Source organism: Anoplopoma fimbria, chromosome 8 (assembly GCF_027596085.1).
Source record: "Anoplopoma fimbria isolate UVic2021 breed Golden Eagle Sablefish chromosome 8, Afim_UVic_2022, whole genome shotgun sequence".
Taxonomy (NCBI): domain Eukaryota; kingdom Metazoa; phylum Chordata; class Actinopteri; order Perciformes; family Anoplopomatidae; genus Anoplopoma; species Anoplopoma fimbria.
Genome location: NC_072456.1, coordinates 15,088,201 through 15,111,135, shown reverse-complemented (window position 1 = coordinate 15,111,135; position 22,935 = coordinate 15,088,201). Strand labels below are relative to the sequence as shown.

General features: G+C 38.8%; 1 protein-coding gene across 1 annotated transcript in view; it reads right to left on the bottom strand.

The window, feature by feature from the left end:
* Positions 1-22,253, bottom strand: part of LOC129095116 (adhesion G-protein coupled receptor D2) — a 54,447-nt gene extending 32,194 nt beyond the window's left edge. Inside the window, exons 1-19 of the mRNA XM_054603495.1 lie at positions 22,218-22,253; positions 21,527-21,551; positions 20,608-20,826; positions 19,682-20,320; positions 17,230-17,427; positions 16,879-16,952; positions 16,109-16,411; positions 15,830-15,941; positions 15,214-15,360; positions 14,122-14,224; positions 13,409-13,520; positions 13,077-13,132; positions 12,614-12,740; positions 11,632-11,735; positions 9,539-9,641; positions 7,967-8,120; positions 7,409-7,542; positions 6,729-6,844; positions 4,427-4,547 (exon numbers count right to left, since the gene is read on the bottom strand). Of these exons, the coding sequence (XP_054459470.1) occupies positions 4,427-4,547; positions 6,729-6,844; positions 7,409-7,542; positions 7,967-8,120; positions 9,539-9,641; positions 11,632-11,735; positions 12,614-12,740; positions 13,077-13,132; positions 13,409-13,520; positions 14,122-14,224; positions 15,214-15,360; positions 15,830-15,941; positions 16,109-16,411; positions 16,879-16,952; positions 17,230-17,427; positions 19,682-20,320; positions 20,608-20,826; positions 21,527-21,551; positions 22,218-22,253 (2,883 nt within the window). The remainder of the gene's footprint in view (positions 1-4,426; positions 4,548-6,728; positions 6,845-7,408; positions 7,543-7,966; positions 8,121-9,538; positions 9,642-11,631; positions 11,736-12,613; positions 12,741-13,076; positions 13,133-13,408; positions 13,521-14,121; positions 14,225-15,213; positions 15,361-15,829; positions 15,942-16,108; positions 16,412-16,878; positions 16,953-17,229; positions 17,428-19,681; positions 20,321-20,607; positions 20,827-21,526; positions 21,552-22,217) is intronic.
* Between the last annotated feature and the right edge of the window lie 682 nt (positions 22,254-22,935).

The window sequence follows — 22,935 nt, the reverse complement described above, 5'->3', positions numbered from 1 at the left end:
AAACATTTAACAATTTAAACAACTTCTGTGCATAAGTTTTGAAGTGGTGATGAAGTTTAAAAGATACACACATGTCCTGGATGCTATTACACACAAACTGAGCATCGTCTGCCATCAGTAAATGGAACACAAAAGGAAAAATCAAAAGCCCTGGTTGCTGAGGTCAGTGCAGCGGAGGTGCATTTATGCCAAGCCTACAGTATATTTTCTCAAAACGGCCTGCTCAGGTCTCTATTGAGAGAAATAACAACAAAAGCAGAGACACTTCAGACAGTGCTGTCAGGATGGAGGGCAAAGAGGAGGAGTGGGAAGGGCATGAGGGAGTGCAATGAAAAAGGCTTGTCAACATTATCTGTTTTATTGATTTAACAGTAAAGGCTTGCCGCTTAAGCTTTATGTTGCTTTGGCTGGCCCCATTGAAAATACAACAGCTGCAAATAAAAAACGATTTCCTAAAAAACTTGAGCCTTTTTATTTTCATTTTTATCTCCTTCCAACAAGCTAACGTTTTGCATGCATTATTGTTAAGGTTTCACACATTTCATCATCTTTACGAGTAGCCATGAAGATGGGCCCATGTTTAAGTCTGCTCTCTCTCTCTCTCTTTAAAGGATCAATAGCATTAAAGAGCGCAAGACTGTTCTCTATATGGCAACAGTGCTCTATTGTAATGTAACATATTGGCTCATTAAGGAAAATGGTTAAAACATTCCAACAACACTATGAGAGTACAGCCACACTTACAGAGCTGTTAAGCCCAGCAGTGCTTTCAGCAAATCAGAATGCTAACATGCTCAAAATGATAATGCTAGCATGTCGATGTTTAGTTGGTTTAATGTTTATCATATTAATTTAATGTGATAGCATATGCTAATTAGCACTAACCAAAAGTAGTGAGAGGACCGGACGATGGCACTAGATGGAAGGTTACGGGTCAATATTTTTAAAATTCATCCTCTGGGAACCATGAATGTATGTGTGATATGTCAGTGCAATATATCTTATAATTGTGAACACAGTCATTCAAGTCAACATCATTGTGGCACTGAGGGAAAAATCATGGGATCACCAAATTCAGTAGGATCTTGAGAGAGCATGAATCTCTGTACCAGAATTCACCAGAATGGGCCCCTGGACATGAAAAAGACCCCACCACCGTTCCTACACAGAGGCAAGACACACAGGCTTTATGGTTGTTTAACCTCTTTTTCTTTTCTTTTTCTGTCTCTTTGTAGTCTTTACGCATCTCTCTATGGATATTTTGCCCTCTTTTTGAGTCGTTTTTCATCTTTTTGCTTCTTTGAGTTTCTTCCTGGTTAGTACATGTCTTTTTAAGTGACGTTTTGAAGGTGAAGGCCAGCGGGGGCCCTGCAACTTTGAGCCCCTGGGCCTGTTTCCTGCAGGCCTGATCAGTAATCTGTGGATTTTCTGAGTCCAAGTCTTTGATCAATGCAGAAGTTTACAAAGCAAACATGAACAGCACAGATGTTCGAGAAAAAAAAGCTATATTCAAATACTTTTTTTTCCTTCTATATTACATGTTGTCTGGTAGATTCTTTCATTGGAAAACTCCAGAATGCATGTGAATTTGTGTCCTACAATACCATTTAGGCATCTTGTGTAGTAATAACTAGAAGCCATTCTATCACTATCAATGCTGAACAGGGAAAGAAAATAGAAATTCCCCCCCAGAACACACAGGATCTTGAGGATTGCCACTACGAGTGTCAATACACCCCATGCAGACCAGAGAGCAGTGGGGTTAACAGAGTGTGTCACTGTAGCAGCTTGGTGCCTGGTAGGGTTCCTTTTGTGTCCTGACCTGTTGAGGCTTAAAGACAAGAATGATGTAGCTCTATTATGCCGGAGCAGCTGGTTAGGCCTCCTACAGCTACCGAACACCCAGTCAACACGATCACAAAACGCAATTAAATGACGGGTTATTTTAATTTCTTTTTCTTTTGTTGAGGAACTTATCTGCATTTTCTTGCCCTGGGCAGCGTGCATGACCAAAAGTTTGGAATAAGCAATGATATGCAAAAGAGGAAGCACAAAGCAAGATTTAAAGAATTTCTTAAAACTGGGTCGTTAATGTTGTCCTAAGAAGAGATATTTGAGGACCAGGTCTCAAAAGGAGGCCACGGTTGCGTAATCACCATCTCTCTAACTAAAAAAGCAGTGCTTGTTGAAGATAACAACTTACAATTAAACCAAAGGAGTCAAACAGACTGTCAGAAAAACAGATTAACAGACAGGTAACAGACCAAGAAAGGTAAGAAAATAGCCAAACAGAAAAATAGCTGACAGACAGGTGGACAGCTGAATGAACAAAGACAGATAGACAATATGCATAAAACAGAACAGAAATCCATACGACGTGTTACATGTGAAGAAAATCTTTCAGTATTAATTACTGTAGACAGGGGAAAAATATAATTAGATATGAGGGGGAAACAGAAACTATTTATGGCAACCGAGGGGCCTTGCTTAATGATCTGACTGCAGCTAAAACCTCTATTGATTTTCTCGTTAAATATACAGCTCAATTAAAGATACAGCTGATTAAAAGACGACTACAAATTGCAGCGGCGGATCCGGCCATGCTGGGGAATTCGGGTAATGTGGGGCTGCCTGCCGCAGTCAGACAATTACATGATTTCATCCTCACCTCCTCCTTCATCACTGCAGTGCAGTGGGAAAACAGGCTACAAAGGTATTATTCTTTGTCCATGTGAAAACTAATATTTAACAAGTTATGACCATTTTCAAATGGAGGTATGATGTTCACAGATATATTGCTCGTGGCAGAATTTGCTAGAATTTGGATATGTACTATCTACCTATAGAGTGCTTAAAAATATTCCTTTCTCAAAACTTTTGACAAAAACAACCTGTTGAATTTCAGCGTTTAAAGCAGAAAAATAAACGCTGATGATCCACAAACAACAACAATAATGCTGACTTCTGAATACATAAAGCAAAAAATAATTAAACAAACAATACAAAATCAACTTTTCTTGTTAAAATGAAGCACCTGCTTAACACAAGCCAGACCAAGGCTCTTTTTTTACCCTCTCTGCTTCAGCCTTGTCACTGACAAATAAAAACCTTGACAGTCCGTGTGCCCTCACAACAAGAGAAGGGGAGGAATTACAATGTATAATGGAAAACCTTTCTGTTCCTCATTGAAGAAAAAAATAAAGCAGTTTACTGTCTATAAACTGTTGGAGTTTATTCAAAGTTGCTCACAAGTTTGAGATGTGGCATTATTTAGTCTCATATTTGTTCTACTTTGATGGATGGCTGATGAACTCAAGTTGTATTTTTGTAACCAATAATACTCCATCTGAGAGTGAGTGTTGCTTGCCAGGATTCAGGTATTTCAAAGCCAAGTCAGTAATTTTTGCCATAAGAAGTATATTCATTTTTGTAGAAATATTCCCTATTTTTGAAATGAATCAATAATCATGTTCCAATCCTGCAATTAATACATTTTAGTATCAAGGCAACCCTTATGTTTACAGAAGGATCCCAGTTTAGCGGCCGACAACTGGCTGCCTGCCGACTGCATACGGCCTGCCGAAGCTTCCCATCTGGCCCGCAGAGTAATAATGAAATCACTGCGACCGCTGCAGGTGCAGCCTTTCAGCTCTAAGGAAAGTCTGTTTGTGCCTACAACTTGCACATGTGGAACAGAAATTCTGGAGGGCAAGTTTAACCAGGAAAGTGTTCTGACAACGATTTGTGTCAATCTGAAAAAGGGTACATCTGTGGATACACTTCAAACATTTCATTTAAAACGGCATCACCCGAATGTGTTGATTAGCGGAAACAAAACAAAAACAGACAACACCCTCTCTCTACATCGTTCAACCGCCTCCCACTGCAGATTTACATTGTGCCAAAGCAATAACTAATGCTATAAGAGAGTTTATTGCTGCATATATGCAACTACACTCGATCATAGACAATACCGAATGGAAACTTATGGTCAAAGTGCTTGAGCCCCGTTACAATGTGCATTCACGTGTAAAACGACTTTAAGCTGCAGTTCAGGAATTATAGTTCTGCATTCTGCTATTATGTTTCCGTAATTACAGATTTTAACCATCACTCCTCAGTGAATTGCCTCCTTTGCAGAGTTCTAAGAATATATTCTAGTTATCATTATGGATATCCATCCATCTTTTAGGAATCTGTTCACATTGATAGAGCCAAAGATCAAAATGTCAATATCTAATACGACAAGCTTAAATATTTTTGCCTTCATATGACCAGTAAGGTTTTTTTGTCTTTGAAGAGGTTTTAAAATTTATTTTGTAAAACCTCAGGGGCACAGAACTTCCTAAATAATGGAAAATGTAACTTTTCATTCAATGAACGCTGTTCTTTGTGTGTGTGCGTGTGTGCGTGCGTGTGTGTGTACCTGCAGGGAGTTGAGGAGGATGAAGATGTAGGCCATAACAATGGAGAAAGGCACCAACACACCACACAGCCATGTCAATCCAAGGATGGGCAGCAACACCAACACTGCTTTCACTGCTGCCCTGTGCTCACACACGCACACACACACAAGAATGTAAGCATACAAAAATACAAATGGGTAACACACAAACACGCAGATATTAAATGATTATCAAGCACACATGCTCACACCACAAAGACTCAGAATTGGTTGACTGAGTTGAACTCACACCACACCAGATGAAATTAATTTAAATATTCCCTAAAACCCGTACTTCCTCCCTGATCGTCCTGAGCTCAATTCTGGGTTTCTCAACTTTTCAGTTTTTTTGGACAAAACTGAGCGGCTTTGGCAGGCTACTTGTTCCATATACAACACTGTGCGGCTGGAAAGCCTCATGGGGTGACAACTTCCCACCTTAAATCCATCTTAATTCTGTTTAGAGTTGAATTATCTTCCCGCTCAGGTGACCGCCAAACCGCACCAGCTGTGTGTGTGTTTGTGCGTGTGTGACATGGCGGGCGGCGAGCCCTAGTTTATTCAGCGGAGGAATGTGTTTGAGTTTCCGAGAGGGCTGCCACCCAGGGGTGCCAATGGTTCAAGGCCTGCTTTGAGAGCCTTCATAAAGCACCTACTGTGAGCGCCGGTGGGCTGAGGCAGTGAAAAAATATATACACTTTAACAAGACTTTCACCGATAGGATCATATACGAGCCTGCTGGGGGAAATCTACCGGATCACTTACAGCAGAGTTTCACTGCGATGAGCTAACACCAGTGCCGAAAAGAAACACATTAGCAAAGACAGCAGTCATAGGGCTCAACAAGATAATGTTTTTGCAATTAAACTGCAATGAAATAGTCACAAATAACACAATGTAACAAGGTATGTTTAGCCACGGTACACACTAAACTAGTAAAGTTATCTTTTCATGAGTAATCCTACAGCCAGTCTGATAAATAACATGTTGTCATTTAGTCTGTTGAATTGCATTTCACAAACTGTCTGCCTGTACTTCAAATGACCAATCACTATCCTTCACAATAATTCAACAGACACAAACAGAACAATCGAAACAAGCATATTGTGTGGATTTTTGGAGCACAGACAGCGACAGAAGTCACATGGTAAATAAAAATATTAAATATAATGAAAATAATGTTATTGTAAAGTATTAGATGATTAAATAATCAATAGAAAATGAGAAATAATAAATGTATATATTGCATCCCAACATTGCAAGCCAAAGGATTTTCTTCCATGCAAATATCTTTGAGATCATTTCAGAGTATCAATATTTGAATTAGGGTTTTGATCAATAGGGTTTTCTTGAAAGACAGTGCTGATCATTTCAGACTGCAGCTGCCGAGGGATGATGTTTAGTTTATATTATAGGTCTTTAACCCATTCTCAGAGGTTCACCCAAAAATTCTAAATCCTCATTATAATATTAAACACACCACTACAACTGCACCTGTCCTAATCCTTACAAGCAGTAAGGATAGACTTCAGTATAAGACCCTACGGTTGCCTTCTCCATTGTTCCCCTCCCTCTGGAGCTCTCTCCTCCAGCCCCTCAGACATTCTCCGTCACCAGCCTCTTTCAAAACTGCACTCAAAAGTCACCTATTTATATCTGCTTTTAACCTGTAATGCAAGTTATGTAATGTTTGTTTTGTTTTGTTTCTTTACTGTTATACTGTAATTAGTCTGCATTGTTTATATTGTTATTGCTTTTACCGTTTCTGTTTTTACCATGTAAAGTGCCTTGGAGTACCTTTTAAAGCACTACACAAATAAAATGTATTATCATTATGATTATTATGAATATTATTTCTATTATTAATAAACTCTTTTCATACAAGGTTTCAAAATGAATAATTGTAAGAAAAATAGACATGTAAAACACTGGCCGAAACAAGAGAACTCATATCTGAAATATTTTTGTATCTTGTCATCATTGAATAATAACAAAACACTAAGTTCTGATATATTTAAAACATTTCAAGTGGTTGAAGCTTGAAGTCTTGTACATGAAAAACACTAACGTAGTCCATGCAAAATGTATTACAGTCATAAACAGTTAGATAAATGAGGTTCGCAGTTTTAAAATGACGAATCCAATATAAAATCTTCCAGCTTCTTTTTATTTGACGCCCAATGACTACAGCTTGTCTGCTCCAAGGCCTGTGGCCCGGCTGAATAATCTTAAAAAAGACAACAAACAAAAAAGAGGACAAATAGTGCCACCTTGTGGTTTGTACCTGATTTGCTCATAGGCTTGATCCACAGGACTGGTGCCCATGGCCAACATGATGGACCTTCTTTTGGCTGTGGAGATGGTGATGATCACCACCCTGCTCAGTACCATGACGTTCACCTTAAAAAAAGGTAGGATAAAGAAATGAGAGGAGGTAAAGTAAAATGATGAGAGGCATACTGATATAAGAGAGCGAAGAAAGTACAGATCAAAACATATCCATGGGGGTGAGATTGTGGTAGAGGAAAGAGTTAAGACATAGAGACACATGTATGTGTGCCTTGTATTTTGTATTTTAACCATTAAAGCCTGAACAGACTCAGGGAGATATGACCAAAATCTCCTATCATGATACAGGTCATTTCATATCTTAATAATAAAATATATCACAATGTAGCATGTTTTCTGGTAATTCATAATTAATTAAATTCTATATCAAATAACCACATGTCATTGTATACTTGTGTAGTAATGCTTGACAAAAACAAAGTTCTGAGTATTTTCTCATTTAATTAAGAACTTTAGTTAATGGTGATGTGTGCTTGTTGTTATTAATTGTTCATTGTGTATTGCAATATCTCTATATATGATTTAATCACGATATGCTTCAATTGAAAGATGATAAATTATTATATTTACTTATGGCCCAGCGCTACACGGTATGATTAGGATTTAAATTTTTACCATGATGATGAAGATGACCGGCCCAGCAAAGCCCCAGATGACGCCGTTCTGGACACTGAGCCAACAGTAGCCGTCGGCCGAGTATTTGCCTGAGGCTGATGCCAACGTGATGGTGACTATCAGCACCGGCAGACCTGGACGAAAGGGGAGGGGGGCGGGAGGGGGCATGAAAGAAAAACAGAGAGAGATGAGGATGAGGAGAATATAAGAGAAAATTAAAGTACCATATAATCAGGAAGAGGAAGGGATAGGAGCAAAATGTAGAAGGGAGGAGAAGATGGAGACACATCAAAAGACCATTGTGATGTCATACATCTCTAGTCAAAAATCCATTATCGTTTCAGAAAAGTATTATCTTGTACTGCCCACTAATATGGCATATAAAATAAAATGACATCCTTAGATTTATGTCAATACATAACACCACTGATTAAACAATCTGACTCTGTGCGGTTGTACGTTTATGATTCTATTAAATCCTATCGCTACATTACCATATCCTTAACAATCGCCGCACATGTGAAAAGTGATTTGGCAATGTATTGATAGCCGTTGTACCCCAGCCGATGAGATAGTAATACTTCATGTGACGATCTTCGCTTAGGTTGACTGCCACCACCTTGCTCCAGAGCAGCAGACCCTCCACCAGCATCCAGCTAAATGCTGCCATGAAGAAGAGATGGAGCAGCGCCGCCACAAGTGTACACGCCACCTAAAAACACACCAACACAGGCATTCAGATGAAGCTCCTGAGTGTCACGCCTTTACAGTAAAAGTGAATTAAGCTCAATTTCCATGTCGCAAAAATACCGAGAAACTAGCGTATGTTTTGGTAGTTCATATGATGGAGAATTGGTTTATAGCACATTCATTTGGACGCTAATTTATAAGGGTCAGCTTTGGGGTAAAGGTTCTCCATCCAAAAATCTGATCATAAGTTGTATGAGCACATGGACGGTTGTGGAAAACAAAAGGAGGTTTAGCAGACCGACTATATATTTTATGGAAATATGCATCTAGAAAGTACTCGTGTATATAGGTACATTTTTCATACACTTATATATGAAAAATTAAAACTCTTAACAATTAGGTTAACAGAGGCTTCTGTCTGGAAAAACACACACACATAAATGTCAGAGGTTAAATAACTCCATGTTGTTGATAGATCGTTTAAGAGCAGCTAATGACTGTGGATGATGAATGAGGTGGCAAGTGGTCATTTACATAAAAAAAATAAAAATGAACAAATACAGTTGGTGTAATGGTAAGAAAGACCATACAATACTTATAATACTGATTCAATCCCTACAGCCATTGTTATGCAACAACAATAATTCCTATTGAAGCATCCGGTGCTAAACACTAACTCCCTCTATATTAATTCATTGTAAATAGTTCTGAATTGACTTGTAACCGTGTGTTGAAAACCTTGTTAAAATCTGAAAAATGACCTTCCTGATGGTCAGTCAGCATATATACATATGAAACCACTTGATGAATTTCCAACAAGCGGCCCACCTGCCCCCAGGGTTAAGCCCACCCTGACATGACCTAGGGTCAAAGGGACCGGGGGTCAAGCCAACTACAGGCCATTGGGTGACTACTGAGCGACTGAACCATCTAGCTGATGGGTACGACATTAGTGGCCACTTACATAACATTCGATGCCAAAGCATTTGTTTTACTGGGATCCCCAGTATGGATTTGGATATTCAAGTCTCATTAAGGATGCTATTGAAACACAATGCTGTGGGTTCCACATGTAAATGGATCTGAACGTAGACAACAGCTTAACAACCGTTTTCAACATTAGCTAGTACTGTAAATGCCATCAGTAGTGAAGTGGGTATGCATTGGATTATTTGTAAATCTTTGGTTTTTATTACCAATTCTATTGTAAAAAATAAAGATCTTAGAACCTTGCTTCCTAGTAACTAAACAAAATAGGCATCTTTTGTTGCTCCCATTTTTAACTTCTTAATGACAATCAATTTTTCATGCAAAGTTTGGGAAAATCCATCAACAAACAATCAGCTATTCTATTATTCAGCTTCATTTGTCTCCAGTCTGCCCCTTGGTCCAACCACACTAAAATCCTATGTATTGGTACATTAAATCAGATGCCTCTACCTTGTTGTGAATGGCTGAGCCGCTGCAGAGCAGAATCACCTGGGCACAGATCAGAGCAATGAACAGGTTCTTATGGATGGACGTTCTGTCGGATTTGGGGATACTATGGACAGAAACAAGGGAAAACTTATATTTTTTTTGACAGATCTTGTCTTAAAATCAGATATGGTTAGAATTGACAGTATTGTATCAACTACATTTTTTTTTAACAAATAGGAGATAGCTTGTTACCTTCAGACACAACAATATGCAATCAGTCAATTGAGTTAGCATGTTAACATGTATGGAGGTATTTTTGCATGTGGTATTTAGCATAACAATTTCAGCAAGTTAGCAAGCATCATCCTCATGGCAAATCTGAGGCTGACAATACTCAGTCCTTAGTTGCAGAGGTATCCTGTCATTCTGAAGTATTAGACATGTGTTCATTTTGTAGTGTTGGTGGCTGCTGACTGTGTCAAACGTCACAGCATCAATCCAGTAGCAAGCAAGTTATTTGATTCTGTATGTATGTTTAGTTTGTTTGTTGGACTGATGGACTACACGATCGATCAATGTTTCCATCGCTATAGTGGCTAAAAATTGTAATATCCAAGGTTATAAAATGACCTGAGACTGATTAGTGCCTTGAATCAGTTTATGGATTCTACTTGTTCTGAACTTTCCACCTTGTTGACTGTGTTGCTGCATCATTCCAGGTCAAGTTTTTCATTTATTCCTTACCTTCTATTGTTAGTTAAAATGTGAGATTTGTCTAAGTGATTTTAACTTATTACGCTAAAACGTACTATTTGCCCCCTACTGTTTCAATTAGGTTTCCAGTTAGTTTTATTGTTGGGCTGATATATGATCAATATTATGCCACAGAGATAATATATAATACATACTGCTCATGTCTCACATCACACCACATTTGGAAACAAACACATAGTTTATTTTGATGGCATCAATAAGATAAATATTTCCATTAAAGGTAACATAAGTGAAAAGGAGAGCTGGATCTGGTTAAGAGAGGTAAATGAACTGAAGGTTCTCCTGATTGGTTCAGCCTATTTAGAATAATTTCATATCTGCATTATTGCTTGTGACCACCATAATTTAATGGTGCGATCACGCATCCATCTATGGACATGTACACCTCTACTTTGTCTGTCTGTGTGTGTGTGTTATGTTTGTATTTAAGTACACAAACGCATGTACACAATACACCAGCATGTGTGTGAAATGCATGGCTGCACTCGCTGATTTCAGGACAGTCATAAATTGTGAGGACAGCTCCTCTCCAGCTGATCGTGATCCCTCAGTGACCCTTACGTTAATTAACGTCTGCTGAATGCCGCCATAAACCTTCCGAGTGGACTCACATGTACACCACAGTAATTACTGGATTAGCACTCGTCAATACTCACAGCAGCCTTAGGCACAGAGCACGAGCAATACAGTGCCAATGAGTTATCTCTCTCTGTTAGATGTTAGGGGAAGAGTGTCACATCGCCAAAAAAACTCTCTCCTGTGTTTCTGACATAAGTTCAGGTGAATTATTATTTTCTGACACCCCATGAGGAGGTATGAAAGTCAACAGGAGATTGCTGACTTTGTTAATCTTGAAAACAGTACCATGAACTTCACACGTGTTTAACTGTTAATTCATGCAAGCAAATTATTGTATATTCAGATCATGGGTGGAAGCAGGAACTCATTTGAATGAGTATTTTTCACGAGTGACACATTGTTATAATTACTTATTTTTAATTACTTAAGTTAATTGATTTCTAGAGGTTCTTTACCCTGACAAAACAAAAGTTATTTGAAAGTGCTGAACAATTGTTATGTTCCTCTCAAAGAAATAGTCTGATATAAATACTCAATATCGACCCAATTCATAAGTTATTATTATAAAAAAATCCTTTTGTACTAAGCTTGTAATTCAACTGTTGTTTTTCAATAATTGTCATAGATATTCATACTGAATGTAATTACCAGCTCAAAAAAAGGGGGTTGAGGCTGAGTGGTGTGCATTGACTCAAACAGACCATAACCAGGCAGATATATTGGCATTGCAGGTGAGCGGGACAGGAAAATCAGGTACTCACTCCAGCACAGTGAACAGCATCAAGGTCACCAACAGAGCACACAAAGACGCACCAGAGCCGATGAACGTCAGCTTGGTCAAAATAAGCTCTTCCTCAGGACTCCACTGGGACGGGAGGGAGAGGTAGTAGTGAGTTAGAGAGAGAGAGAGAGAGAGAGAGAGAGAGGGGAGAATGTTGTCAAATATCACAGGTTTTATCCATCCAATGCCGACTCTAAGACACTGATTTCCTACCTCATCGCTTCATTTGTGTAACGACCAAATGCCAAAAATGTGCAATTTCAAAAAGTGAAATGGCTGTTGGTGTTGTTTTTATCCATAACCATTCATGTACTTTGGATAGACAGAAAGAACCACGATGCATTTTTCAAAAGGATACGCACACTGGGAGTGACACCTGCTGGTAAATATAGTGTACTACAAATCCTATCCTAATTTTTTTAAAAATCACAGATGATGACCTGGATTTAAATTTAACATCAGTAACATATACTGTGCGTTCCAGTAGCCACATTAATATACTATTTAATATGCTAGACAAAGATTTGTATGTCTCAATACATAGTATGTCAAATGCAGTATGCCAAAAATACCAGGATGTCCTATTGCATCCGGTAGAATTTTGCGGTATGCAAGCCAGCTTGCTTTTCTGGATATTTTGACCCCAAATGCTCTGTGCATCAGATGTCTGAGCAAGAAGGTTGAACTTCAAGGTGCAATGTTATGAAGAAGTCTCATGTCCCAATTGAATGCATACTGCATGCAACAGTACGTACTTTGTTAGTTCAGTTAAGTATAGGTAGAAATCATAACCGTCAAAGGAAGGAAACAACTAATACAACATAGGGACCTAAAATTTACAAAAAGCATTCATAACCTTGACCAAAGTTTAAATTCGAGGTCTGACCGGCAAAGATAAAGTGAACATTTTCCATCATGCAACCTCTTTTTCAGCATGTATCAGAAACATCTAATGGAGTTACCTTTGACTCCAGGTAATTCATCAGCACTGCGAAGTTGGTGGTGTGGTTACAGAGGCAGGACGTGACACTAGAGCCGGCAAAGGTCACCCTGCATCCATCACTGGACCAGCTGCTGGTACGATTATGCCTTTACAGCCCAATACACAACCAACACACACAAACACACCTTCATCAATACGTTTCAGAGAACAGAGACATTTAGTATTAAATATTAGGAATTAGATATGTATAAAGGATTTCAAAACCTAAAAATCTAACTTTGGAATGAAATGTTAATTTATTACAGTTGATTGTTGTGTTCAGAATTATTATATACAGCATCAAATAAAATATGTCCTAAAAAAAATGATGGTACACAATAAGAGACCACCTTTTCACCATTTACCTAACAGCGTCAATCTCTATTGCAATAACACACTTTTATTAGGGCTGTTTATGTGACTGTGCTGTTGGTCAAACTTACATCAAGCTGAAATTCCAAAAGGCACAAACAGGAGTAACTTGCTGTGAATATTCCACCTAGAAACAGAAACACATTTTTGCACAATATTACCTTGGACTCTAACCAGTCTAAAAATATGTACAGCTTCCTGGAAGATGAAAATTCCTGTGTAGTGACATATTGCATTTGGCGAGGGCAACAAGTTAACTGTATCTCAACTGCTTTTCCCAAAGAATGGTTGCTTTTTACAAAATGATGGCCATAAGCATGGATTCTGATTAAAGCCAGAACTGAATGTTGTTCTGGGCTTAAGAACCAAACTGTGTGACAGCTCCCTGAACAATGGACTGTACCACGTGTGATGAGGAAAGGGTGTACTTGATGGCCACAGGAATGGCTTGGGCCTTGGAGGCGTCACGGATGGTGGCTGATATGACAGCAGAAGCCAGGTGTCCGACCAGGATTCTGGGTAGAGAGAGAATGGTTACCACTTACATCTGCACTACAATTTAAGGGTCATAAATACACAAAACAAACTTCAATCCAGACTACTGTTAACCATTGTCAGAATTATCCCTAGTCTTTCAAAATGATGACAGAAAACGTGCGAGCACAACTTATTCTTATTTTTTGTATTTCCACTTTCTAAATTTGGTTTAACTTTAAGCTATTGATAGAGAATAAGGGGCACGTTGAAACAAATATGCTAAAAAAATGAGATCCAAAATGAATGCTGAATCCAACACATGCAAAGTGGAAGAGTAATTTCACTTAGATTTGAGTATTTGTGGTCCATTTTTAATGAAGAAATTACTTAAACTGTATCTTAAGTCAACCAATGTGGTTTTTGCTGGTTAGATGGTTGCAACAACTGATTTACAGAATTGATGAGGTATTATAAAATATACAAAATGTATATAAAGTGAAAACAAGTAAGACTGAGTAGTGAATAAAAAGTGCTATTGACACTGAGGTTGTTTGTTTCTGTGAGTTGACTGTACTTTAGAATAGTCATCAACATTTAAGGTAGTACTTAAGAAAAGACAACAGGAGAACTGTAGCCAACCTTTTTCCTTTCTCTTGGTGACTCGGTGGAGGCTCCTGTGCTCCGGACACAATCTCACTCAGATGGCTGTAGTGGGTATGAATAAACATCACTTCCTCATATCCTGATTGGAGAGAAAGGAGGAGCAGATCTGATACATTTGTATCCTCTAATAATAGAAAATACTTTGCTGAGCATCTCTTACCGTTGACATTGTCACATTTCAAAAAACACTTTCACACATTCACACCCAATAGGTGCAAACACATTGTTCAGTTACAAAGAGTTTTATTTGGCCATCTGCTCGACAACCAAAATGTCAATGTCAAATTATTTCAGATTTAGTAGTCCCAGCTACTGATCCATATTATAGAGGCATTTGGAGAAAACTCTTAAAGCTTAACCTGTACATCAAAGAATGTAAAATGATGTATTCGTATCTTGTATTTTTATATGTTATATTTCCTGATTTCCTGAAGTCTTTCTTGAGTTAGATTAATAGAATATTTGTACCAAAAAAAATCTACAACTGCTTGAAAGATATAGGAAGTTGATTAAAATCCTTTAGCCAGCAGAATGAGACAAAATGGCCTGTGCATTATATCTTTTAGTTTAATTTAAAGAATGAAAATTCAAGTGCTGCACAGATATACATGCCTCATAGTGTAGCGACAGTGTCTTAAACAAACAACACTATCACCAGGCAGAATATGTGAGAGCATTTTTCCAAATAACTTTTCTACAATATCTGCACAAGGCAACTACAGTTTGGCTGAGGTATAGTTATAGTTAGGCAACTAAAGCACATTAGTTACCATGAAAATACTCTACAATCAAGTTTTTGAAATCTTAATTTAATCAGCAAGGAATTTGTGAGGGCACATGTTCGTGAGGGCACATGTTCATGCAGTTTAATCATCATGTAATACACATGTGTTTGGGCACATACATTTTTCATTCTTAGTTGGGTTAGCATCTATGAAAACTAATGACTTTTCATGTGTGTGTGTGTGTGTGTGTGTGTGTGTGTGTGTGTGTGTGTGTGTGTGTGTGTGTGTGTGTGTGTGTGTGTGTGTGTGTGTGTGTGTGTGTGTGTGTGTGTGTGTTTCCTACCCAGTGTGTGTATCCTCTGGAGCTCAGTGTCAGGGATAAGCAACTCATCTTGCCCACTGCTGCCGGCAGCGTGAGAGCTGACTGCAGAAGGCTTGAAGACTTGACTACATCTCTCTTCAGTCAGCTTCTGCCACTTCATGTACACACCTGGAGGTAAAGACAGCAGAGGACATCCAGACAATAGAGACGGATTAACAATAATAGTAAACAGAATATAAATGAAATAATATCCTTTACTTATCTGTGTTACAAAGCTCGAAGCTAACATGTGTTGGTCAATAAGATTATACATTGTAGACTTAAGACTTAAAAAATGACTCCATGAATGCTGAACATGTAACTACAGCAAAAACAAGAAGATGAAGAGGTGCAATACCATGAAAAGGTCAAAATAGCCTTAATATAAACAAACAACAACAAAAATGAAATTGCATTCTCCAAATCACAAGAAAACTGTGAGATATATCTTAGACAGCTACTTTGAAATCCTACTCGGAATCTTTTTACAATTTCTCCATCAACTTGGATCACCACGGAAACTGTGCTTTTGAACTAAGAACAGACGGATAATCGCTATATATTTATTTTTTTATATGAACCAATATGTTTTAATTACCTATGTTCTTGGTAGAAAGAGTGAAGCCTCTCCTCTCAATAGAGAGCATGTCTGCAAGAGTTTCAGTGAGTCTGTCAATACTCTGTACAATATGAAATGGTCCCACGCTGATCTGTACAAGAAAAACAGAGCAAAACAACAATAATTGAGATTTATGGAGGACAAATAACTACTTTCCAGGTTTAAGAAAATTGATAAAATGATGTTAACCTATCCCTTATAGTGGGATCAAATATGCACTATAAACATAGATAGCAAAAACAGATTAACACAAGTCACCCCATCCTCTGTCAGGCCCATCCACTGTGATGCCATGGGGGGCTCCAGCATCAAACTCGCTGCCTTTAGGTAGTTGGTAGCAATGGACACCATGACTTCTGCTGCGCCAGCTCCAGCAGAGGGAGAACTAGTAGCCAGTGCAGCCAAGTCTGTCTCAATCCTCTGGGTGAGGTAGTGTACATCACTGGAGGTGAGGAGGTGAGGGCCAATGGCCTCCACCGCACGCAGAACAGCCCGGGTCAGCTGATGCAGCAAGGCCGAATCTCTGTCCCAGGAGGTATTAACGCTCAGATCTACCATCACCTGAGGAAAAGACGGATGGATAAAGATTGTGAACTGTTATTCACTCGGGGTAAGGCGGTTGCAATGCAATAAGCTCTAATTCAAAATGTCACTCTCACACACCTCAGGATCACAATCGCGTCTGTTCACCAAGCATAGCTCTAGAGTAAGTTGGTCTTTAAAAACAAGTTACTCTTAGAAGATTTACCTTTACCTTTATGGCATTCCAATATTTGGATGTCTGGTATCAGACATGTAAGTCTGAGTTTGTTTAGAAGGCGTCAATTCTACCTTTCCAATGGCTAACATTTCCTCGAATACCAAGCTTAAATTAAATTTAACAATGATAGAAATATTCTGTGTTGCTGCAAAATATTCTCGGTAGTGGAGCTGCCTTTACACCACCATCAAGATAAGTTGTTATTCATTTATTGTACTGTACCACTTTAGTGATGATGTGCTACAGACAGCTATACTGTCCAACTCACAGGTTTGTTCAGAGGATCCTCGCTCAATCTCCTGAAGAATGGTGTCTGTGGTAAACTGATAACATCCAGCACTTCTGCAGACAGTAACAGAGACAAATATAATGCAATTTATTACAGAATCAGCACAAAAAACCTTAAGAGACTATGCTGACAAAGTGTCAACAACAAATAAACATTCCACATTATGCAAAGGTAGTATTTATTACAGTAATAATGTATCTGATTGCATGTCAATATTAAGGTAATGCTCTATTTTCAGTGTCTCTCAGGGTTAGATACAGCACAGCAAATCATCAAATTGCATCGAGTATAAAATGCCCCAAAATGAATTGACATTATTATTATTTGTACCTTTCTTAAACTGGCAGACGGCCCCCCTGAACGAGTCACACTTTGCCAGGCCAGTGTTCCCAATAACCGGGTCGAAGATGCCACAGTCCTCATCAGGCAAAGGGCTTTGGAACCACTCAAAGGAGAGCGTTTGATTCGGCAAAGCATTTCCATCTAGGAGGGAATCCAAGAACGAATTTGCTAACACAGAGACGTTTCCTAGTAAAGGAAATGGTGAAAGGTGTTCTTAATGTTAAATTCTGGAAAATGAAAGAAGATCACATCAAGACTGAATGTCAGTCACAGTAGTGTTGACACTGCTACACTTCAGAAACCCATAAGTCCGATTCCCATCTAATCAAGATGCAATTCAAAGCAGGAGAATCAGGTGGGTTTCCTTAGCAACGGGAGCTCCAAGATATGATGTTTTGTTCTAAACATGTAATAAACTAGTAAAATGTTCCTCTATTAAATTATTCCCCCAACCTTATATTACTTGATTACGTTAAGGAAAAGCCTATGTTATGACAAATAACATAGGCTTTTATATTACTATAATACTATTATAGTATGTTATTTGTCATGATCACAGGCTTTTCCTTAACGTAATCAAGTAATATAAGGTTGGGGGAATAATTTAATAGAGGAACATTTTTTTATTTTATTTTATTTGTCATGATCACAGGCTTTTCCTTAACGTAATCAAGTAATATAAGGTTGGGGGAATAATTTAATAAAGGAACATTTTACTAGTTTATTACTATTTTTTTCAGTCTTTAGTATCTTTATTCTCAATTTGTATTCTATATTTATGTTTCTTGGCTTTTCAGTAATTGGCTGCTGATCAGAAGACTAGCAGTTACAAGGATTTAATCTGTAGCAGATCAGTTGAAGGAGTAGTCTGGATTAAATGCATATGTCTGAGATGGTTTGATGAGGATAAGGAAGGAAAAATTTAAAATGTCTGACGGCACACCAGATGCTGCCATGTTAGTTAAGTCCATAACTGAAAGATCAAAGGATTAATCCTTAGCCCTTCAACAGCTACTGCACATATCCTGACTGGCTGGAACTTGATCATTAAAAGAAAATAAATATAACACTACACTACAATACACAGTAACTGGAAATCACTTCAGGAGTGCAAGTGCAACATCCTTTGTGCATGTTCACTTCCAGGAGGCGGAGTGAGTGTTTAGGGCTCTCATTGCTCATCAGGGAGCATGATGTCAGAGAGGGAGAAGTTTGTTTTGAAGGGTGGGATTCAGAGTGACGTGATTCACAAAACATTTACAAGAACCATAAGGAGCCCTACACTGTGCCAATTACAACTTGGTCACCATCCACCCTATTCAATGAGGCGGAGAGCAAAAGAGACAGATTTCCTCTTTCCTTCAGTCTCATTGAACTTCCAGTAGTGCTTAATGCTGGAAAGGAAAAGAGTGTGTGTTTGTTTCCTGTGTGTATGTCAATTTGCCAAAGCATGCCACAAATTCAGAAAGGCTTAGGGATATGCTGATCAAGCTTTTTGCTTATAAATTGACTTATAAATGAATTTAGTAATTTATAACTGCCAATACCGGGCCCTTAAATAATATTCATATTTTCCTACATAATAGTTCTTCACAGTGCACAGTATTTAGGAAAGTATGGCTCAATACTATCAGTCACTATCAACTGCCAGTTCATAAGCTGGAGAGATACTGCAACATAAATGTGAGGGTGGTGTTGGCAAATTTTAAACATAATAAAATGTCTGAACTTAGCAATTTACCTATGTTTTCAAACCCTGTGGGGTCAAGTTAAGTTAAGTTAAATTAAGCCTGGAACGGATCTGGAATAAAGATCAGGAAAAAATGTAGATATAGCCAAGATAGCACTTAACAAAGTTCTTCTTCTTTTGCAGTCTTATGTTCTAACACTTTGGGGTCATGTCTTAAACATATATTTAAAAAGATAATGATGGCTTTAATTCACTTTTTAAGTGAGTTTTGTGAACTACTTTTCTTAGTGTGTACTTCATTTTAACTTTTTCCCTAACTATTTAACCGTTACCCTATTTCATTTAGATTAATCGACAATAGTTTTAGTGATCCCACTGTTACTTAAGCAGATTTGGGTCTAGTTGTATCTGAAATTAATTCACAGCATTTATTTTTATTCTGCTTGGAATTTAATATGGGTGGGGTTAACCACATCAGGCCAGCTCAAATCTTGGCATGTTACTAAAACGTGTGTAATCCAAGATTACTCTATGCGATTGTTTTTTCTGCATAGCAACCCCACACAGGCATAGTGCCAAACTGTCTAAACTGTAAACGACATTTAAAAGGTATGCTTTACTACTCCACTGGACCTCGCAGAAAGATTTGAGTCTCTTCTGACTTTATTTGATGATGAAATCAGCTTTGATTTAGATTCTGGTTACCCCTTAGCTTATTCCTGTCCACATGCAGCATCCTAACAAATGTACCTTGACATGGGACGTCTTTCCACAACTCCGTAAGAGAGGTCTCGATTTCCATGGCTGATCTACTCCATTTGAACACAAGCCCAGAGGAAACGGGTGAACACTGCTTTTCCATGGTGTCGATTTCACTGCTGTTTAGTACCCGATCCCATATGTGCAGCTCTGTGATACTCCCTGAGAATGACTCATCCTTCTTGAATGAACCCCCAAAAGTGTCCTGCTCCTGTCCAATAATGAAAAGGCCATCGGGGCCAATGCTGTTAGAACTTAGGCCCTCACCCCTAGAAGCCACCTGGCCATGAGTAAATAGTGCCCAGTGTCCACCGTTCTGGCTCCAGGAAACGCACACAGAGTGCCAGGAGTTGTCCTGCTTGAAGGCTTCTTGGTAAGGTCCATGAACGCCATGGACCAGTAGAGCCAGCTGCACAACTTTTCCCTTGATTAGGTTCGCACGGAGCTGGAACTCATTGATGTATGACTGGATGGAATAAGAAAAGATGGTGGAAATTCCAAAGCAATTTGGATCGAAGCGCACACGGGTGCAAACGGTCACAGAATCCATGGAGGGGAACTTGTGCAGGAGACGGGCATGCTTCCTGTCCGAGCGCCCGGTGAACTCCAGAATCAGGGTCCGCGAGGAACCTTCGGTTTCACACCACATAGACAGAAGAAAGAGGCTTTACTATGAAGGAAAATCCTGCCACTACTCTCTGAAAAGATGGAAAATAATCATAAAATTCCACTTTGTGGTTCTATTCCTAATGTAAACACTTGGGAAACATGTATTAACTGTGAGTGTTGTATGGAAGCATTGTCAGTCCTATTTTATATTCAATTTCCCTTTTGTTAAGCCAGTAATTAGGCAGAATGGTGGAAAAACAATAAGGCTACTATTTAAAAAGATACTAAATTCATATAAATTGTCACACATAGCACAATTAACCTACTTGCAATCCACACAGGCTGAGAGATATTCAAGGAATTTAAAAAGCTGGTTAGTTCTTGCTTCTCTATTGGGTTGGAGGCAGTGGCTAAGGCCCCAGAGCGCTGGTTACACAGCTCCCCTGCATCGTTCCATTGAAGGAGATCAGGAACATACTCGTAGTAGGACTCATCATATGTCAGGTTTCTAATTTCCAGTGTAAAGGCTGTTCAAAAAAGAGAAAAGAAGATTTGAAAAATTCACCAATGACGGACAATTGACATGCTGTGAACATTGGCACCTGTACTACACTGGCTGAGGAATCCATCATTGACCTGCTCAATACTTATTTTGCACACAAATGTGTGTTAACTGCCACCTTGGTTCAGCTGCCTTAAAGCTACTACGAACTTTCAATTTGTGTTGATTTTGGCGGTGCCTGTGGACAAAAGCGGTAGTGCTTCTGAGGACTCATTTTACTGCAGCAGGTGTCTGACAGTCTTTACTGTGTAGTCCTGGTTTTGGTTTTGCAGTGTGGTGTTGGCTCCCAGCAGGGACTGGCAGAGCTGTGAGGCAAAGCTGCCTGGCGTGGAGCTCCGACTGCAGGTTGTTGCGGCAGTGAAGCTGAATTTGCGTCCGTCTGCGGCCAGAGGCCTTGTAGGAGTGTGAGCTTAAAGAGATACTGGTGAACCCGCTTTCCCTAAATGGTTTTGTCTGATTTTCCAGGGAATCAGACTTGGTGACAGGCACCAACAATAACTATATAAATAGCCAATCTTCCTGCTGATAGTCTTGTTTGCTTATGTTGGTCATATAGAGGCATCGGTATTAAATTGAGATGGTTTCATAACCAGTCAAAAGTTCCTGCTGTAGAAACTGTAAATTAAATGCTGTTCAATTGAAAAGAGGAACAGAAAGTGACTCACCTGATATACAGCTGTGAAAACAAACCTGAAACACAAGTACACATTTAGCTCATTGCCCGGTATGATGGACAGAACATAAAGGTTAATTACTGTTCTGACTTGAGTCTTGACTTGACCTGCTTTCTAACAGAACATCTCATCATATTTTTGGGCCTGCACCAAATACATACCTGTTGCATTGAGGAGAATGTTAATTGCCTGCAATTACTTTTTAACAATGCTAATAATGTTGACTGCACTGAATGATGAAAAGAAAAAAAAGCAAGTATTTTCTCTAAACTCACAAGTAATGCCTGACCTGCTATTCAACGAGAAAATCTAGGCATTTAGTCCAGGAATAAAACAATACAGATAAATAAAGGGATAACTCTAGTACAGGGATCATCTACACATCCATAAATATAAATACAGAAATAAAACATCACTAACTATGAAATTCATAATATCGTGAGATTATGATGGTTTTACTTTCACCTATAAAGGTCTGTTTAGAAGAAAGAAAGAAAGAATTCACACGAGCCTCATTGCATTCACTGCCTTAATGTGTCAGAGAAACAAGACAGTAAAATGTAAGTCATTGGGATGTTTGCACAAGTCAAATACGCTGATCTGGTTAAAATACGACACGTGTTTGTCTTATACATCCTACAGGAGTTTAAACGCAACTTAAATACACAGATTAAGTGCTTACCAGCAAGCCTATGTTGGGGTACAGTAACCAGAGCATCCTACAAAAACAACAACATATGTATTAGCTGAGATCAGGATGTAATTTCATCGTAGTAGGATTTCTTACACATAAAAACCAAAACGAATATATATATTATTTTTTTTACCTTAATTAGTCGTCTTGTTAAAAACTTTTTTTGCGCCTCTTTTCATTCCAATCGCGTCGTGTCTGTGAACGCAGCATTCAACCACCAAAGCAACGGGTTTGTTTTTTTTGCTTAATTTCGCTAACGTTAGTTGAAAACGTTTATCAAAGTATGTATTTATATTCTATCAGTCCGTCTTTAAAAAGGGCAGAAGGAACCCTTACGGTGGCTGACTCCAGAGAGCATGAAGGGAGGATGCAGAGGAAGCTGCAGCGAGGAGGAGTGGGTGTAACCTGCAGCGAGCAGAGCAGAGGGTTACCAAAAGTAGGGTTCAGGGACCTACAGGGGCCCTTGGGTGGGTTCCAGGGGCTCTAGTTAAGCGAGGGTCTTGCACAATGACATAATACACAAATGAATGTTAATCCATTTAGGGTTGCAGCCTAAAGTTTATCAACTAGTGTTTCATGACTTAATACACTTTAGTCTGATGCAGTAGTTCCCAAAATAGGAAACAGGATCCACCCGGCTGTCCCCCCCACCATTATACAACAATTATGCCAATATAACTTCCTATAAATGAAAACTGAGTGAATG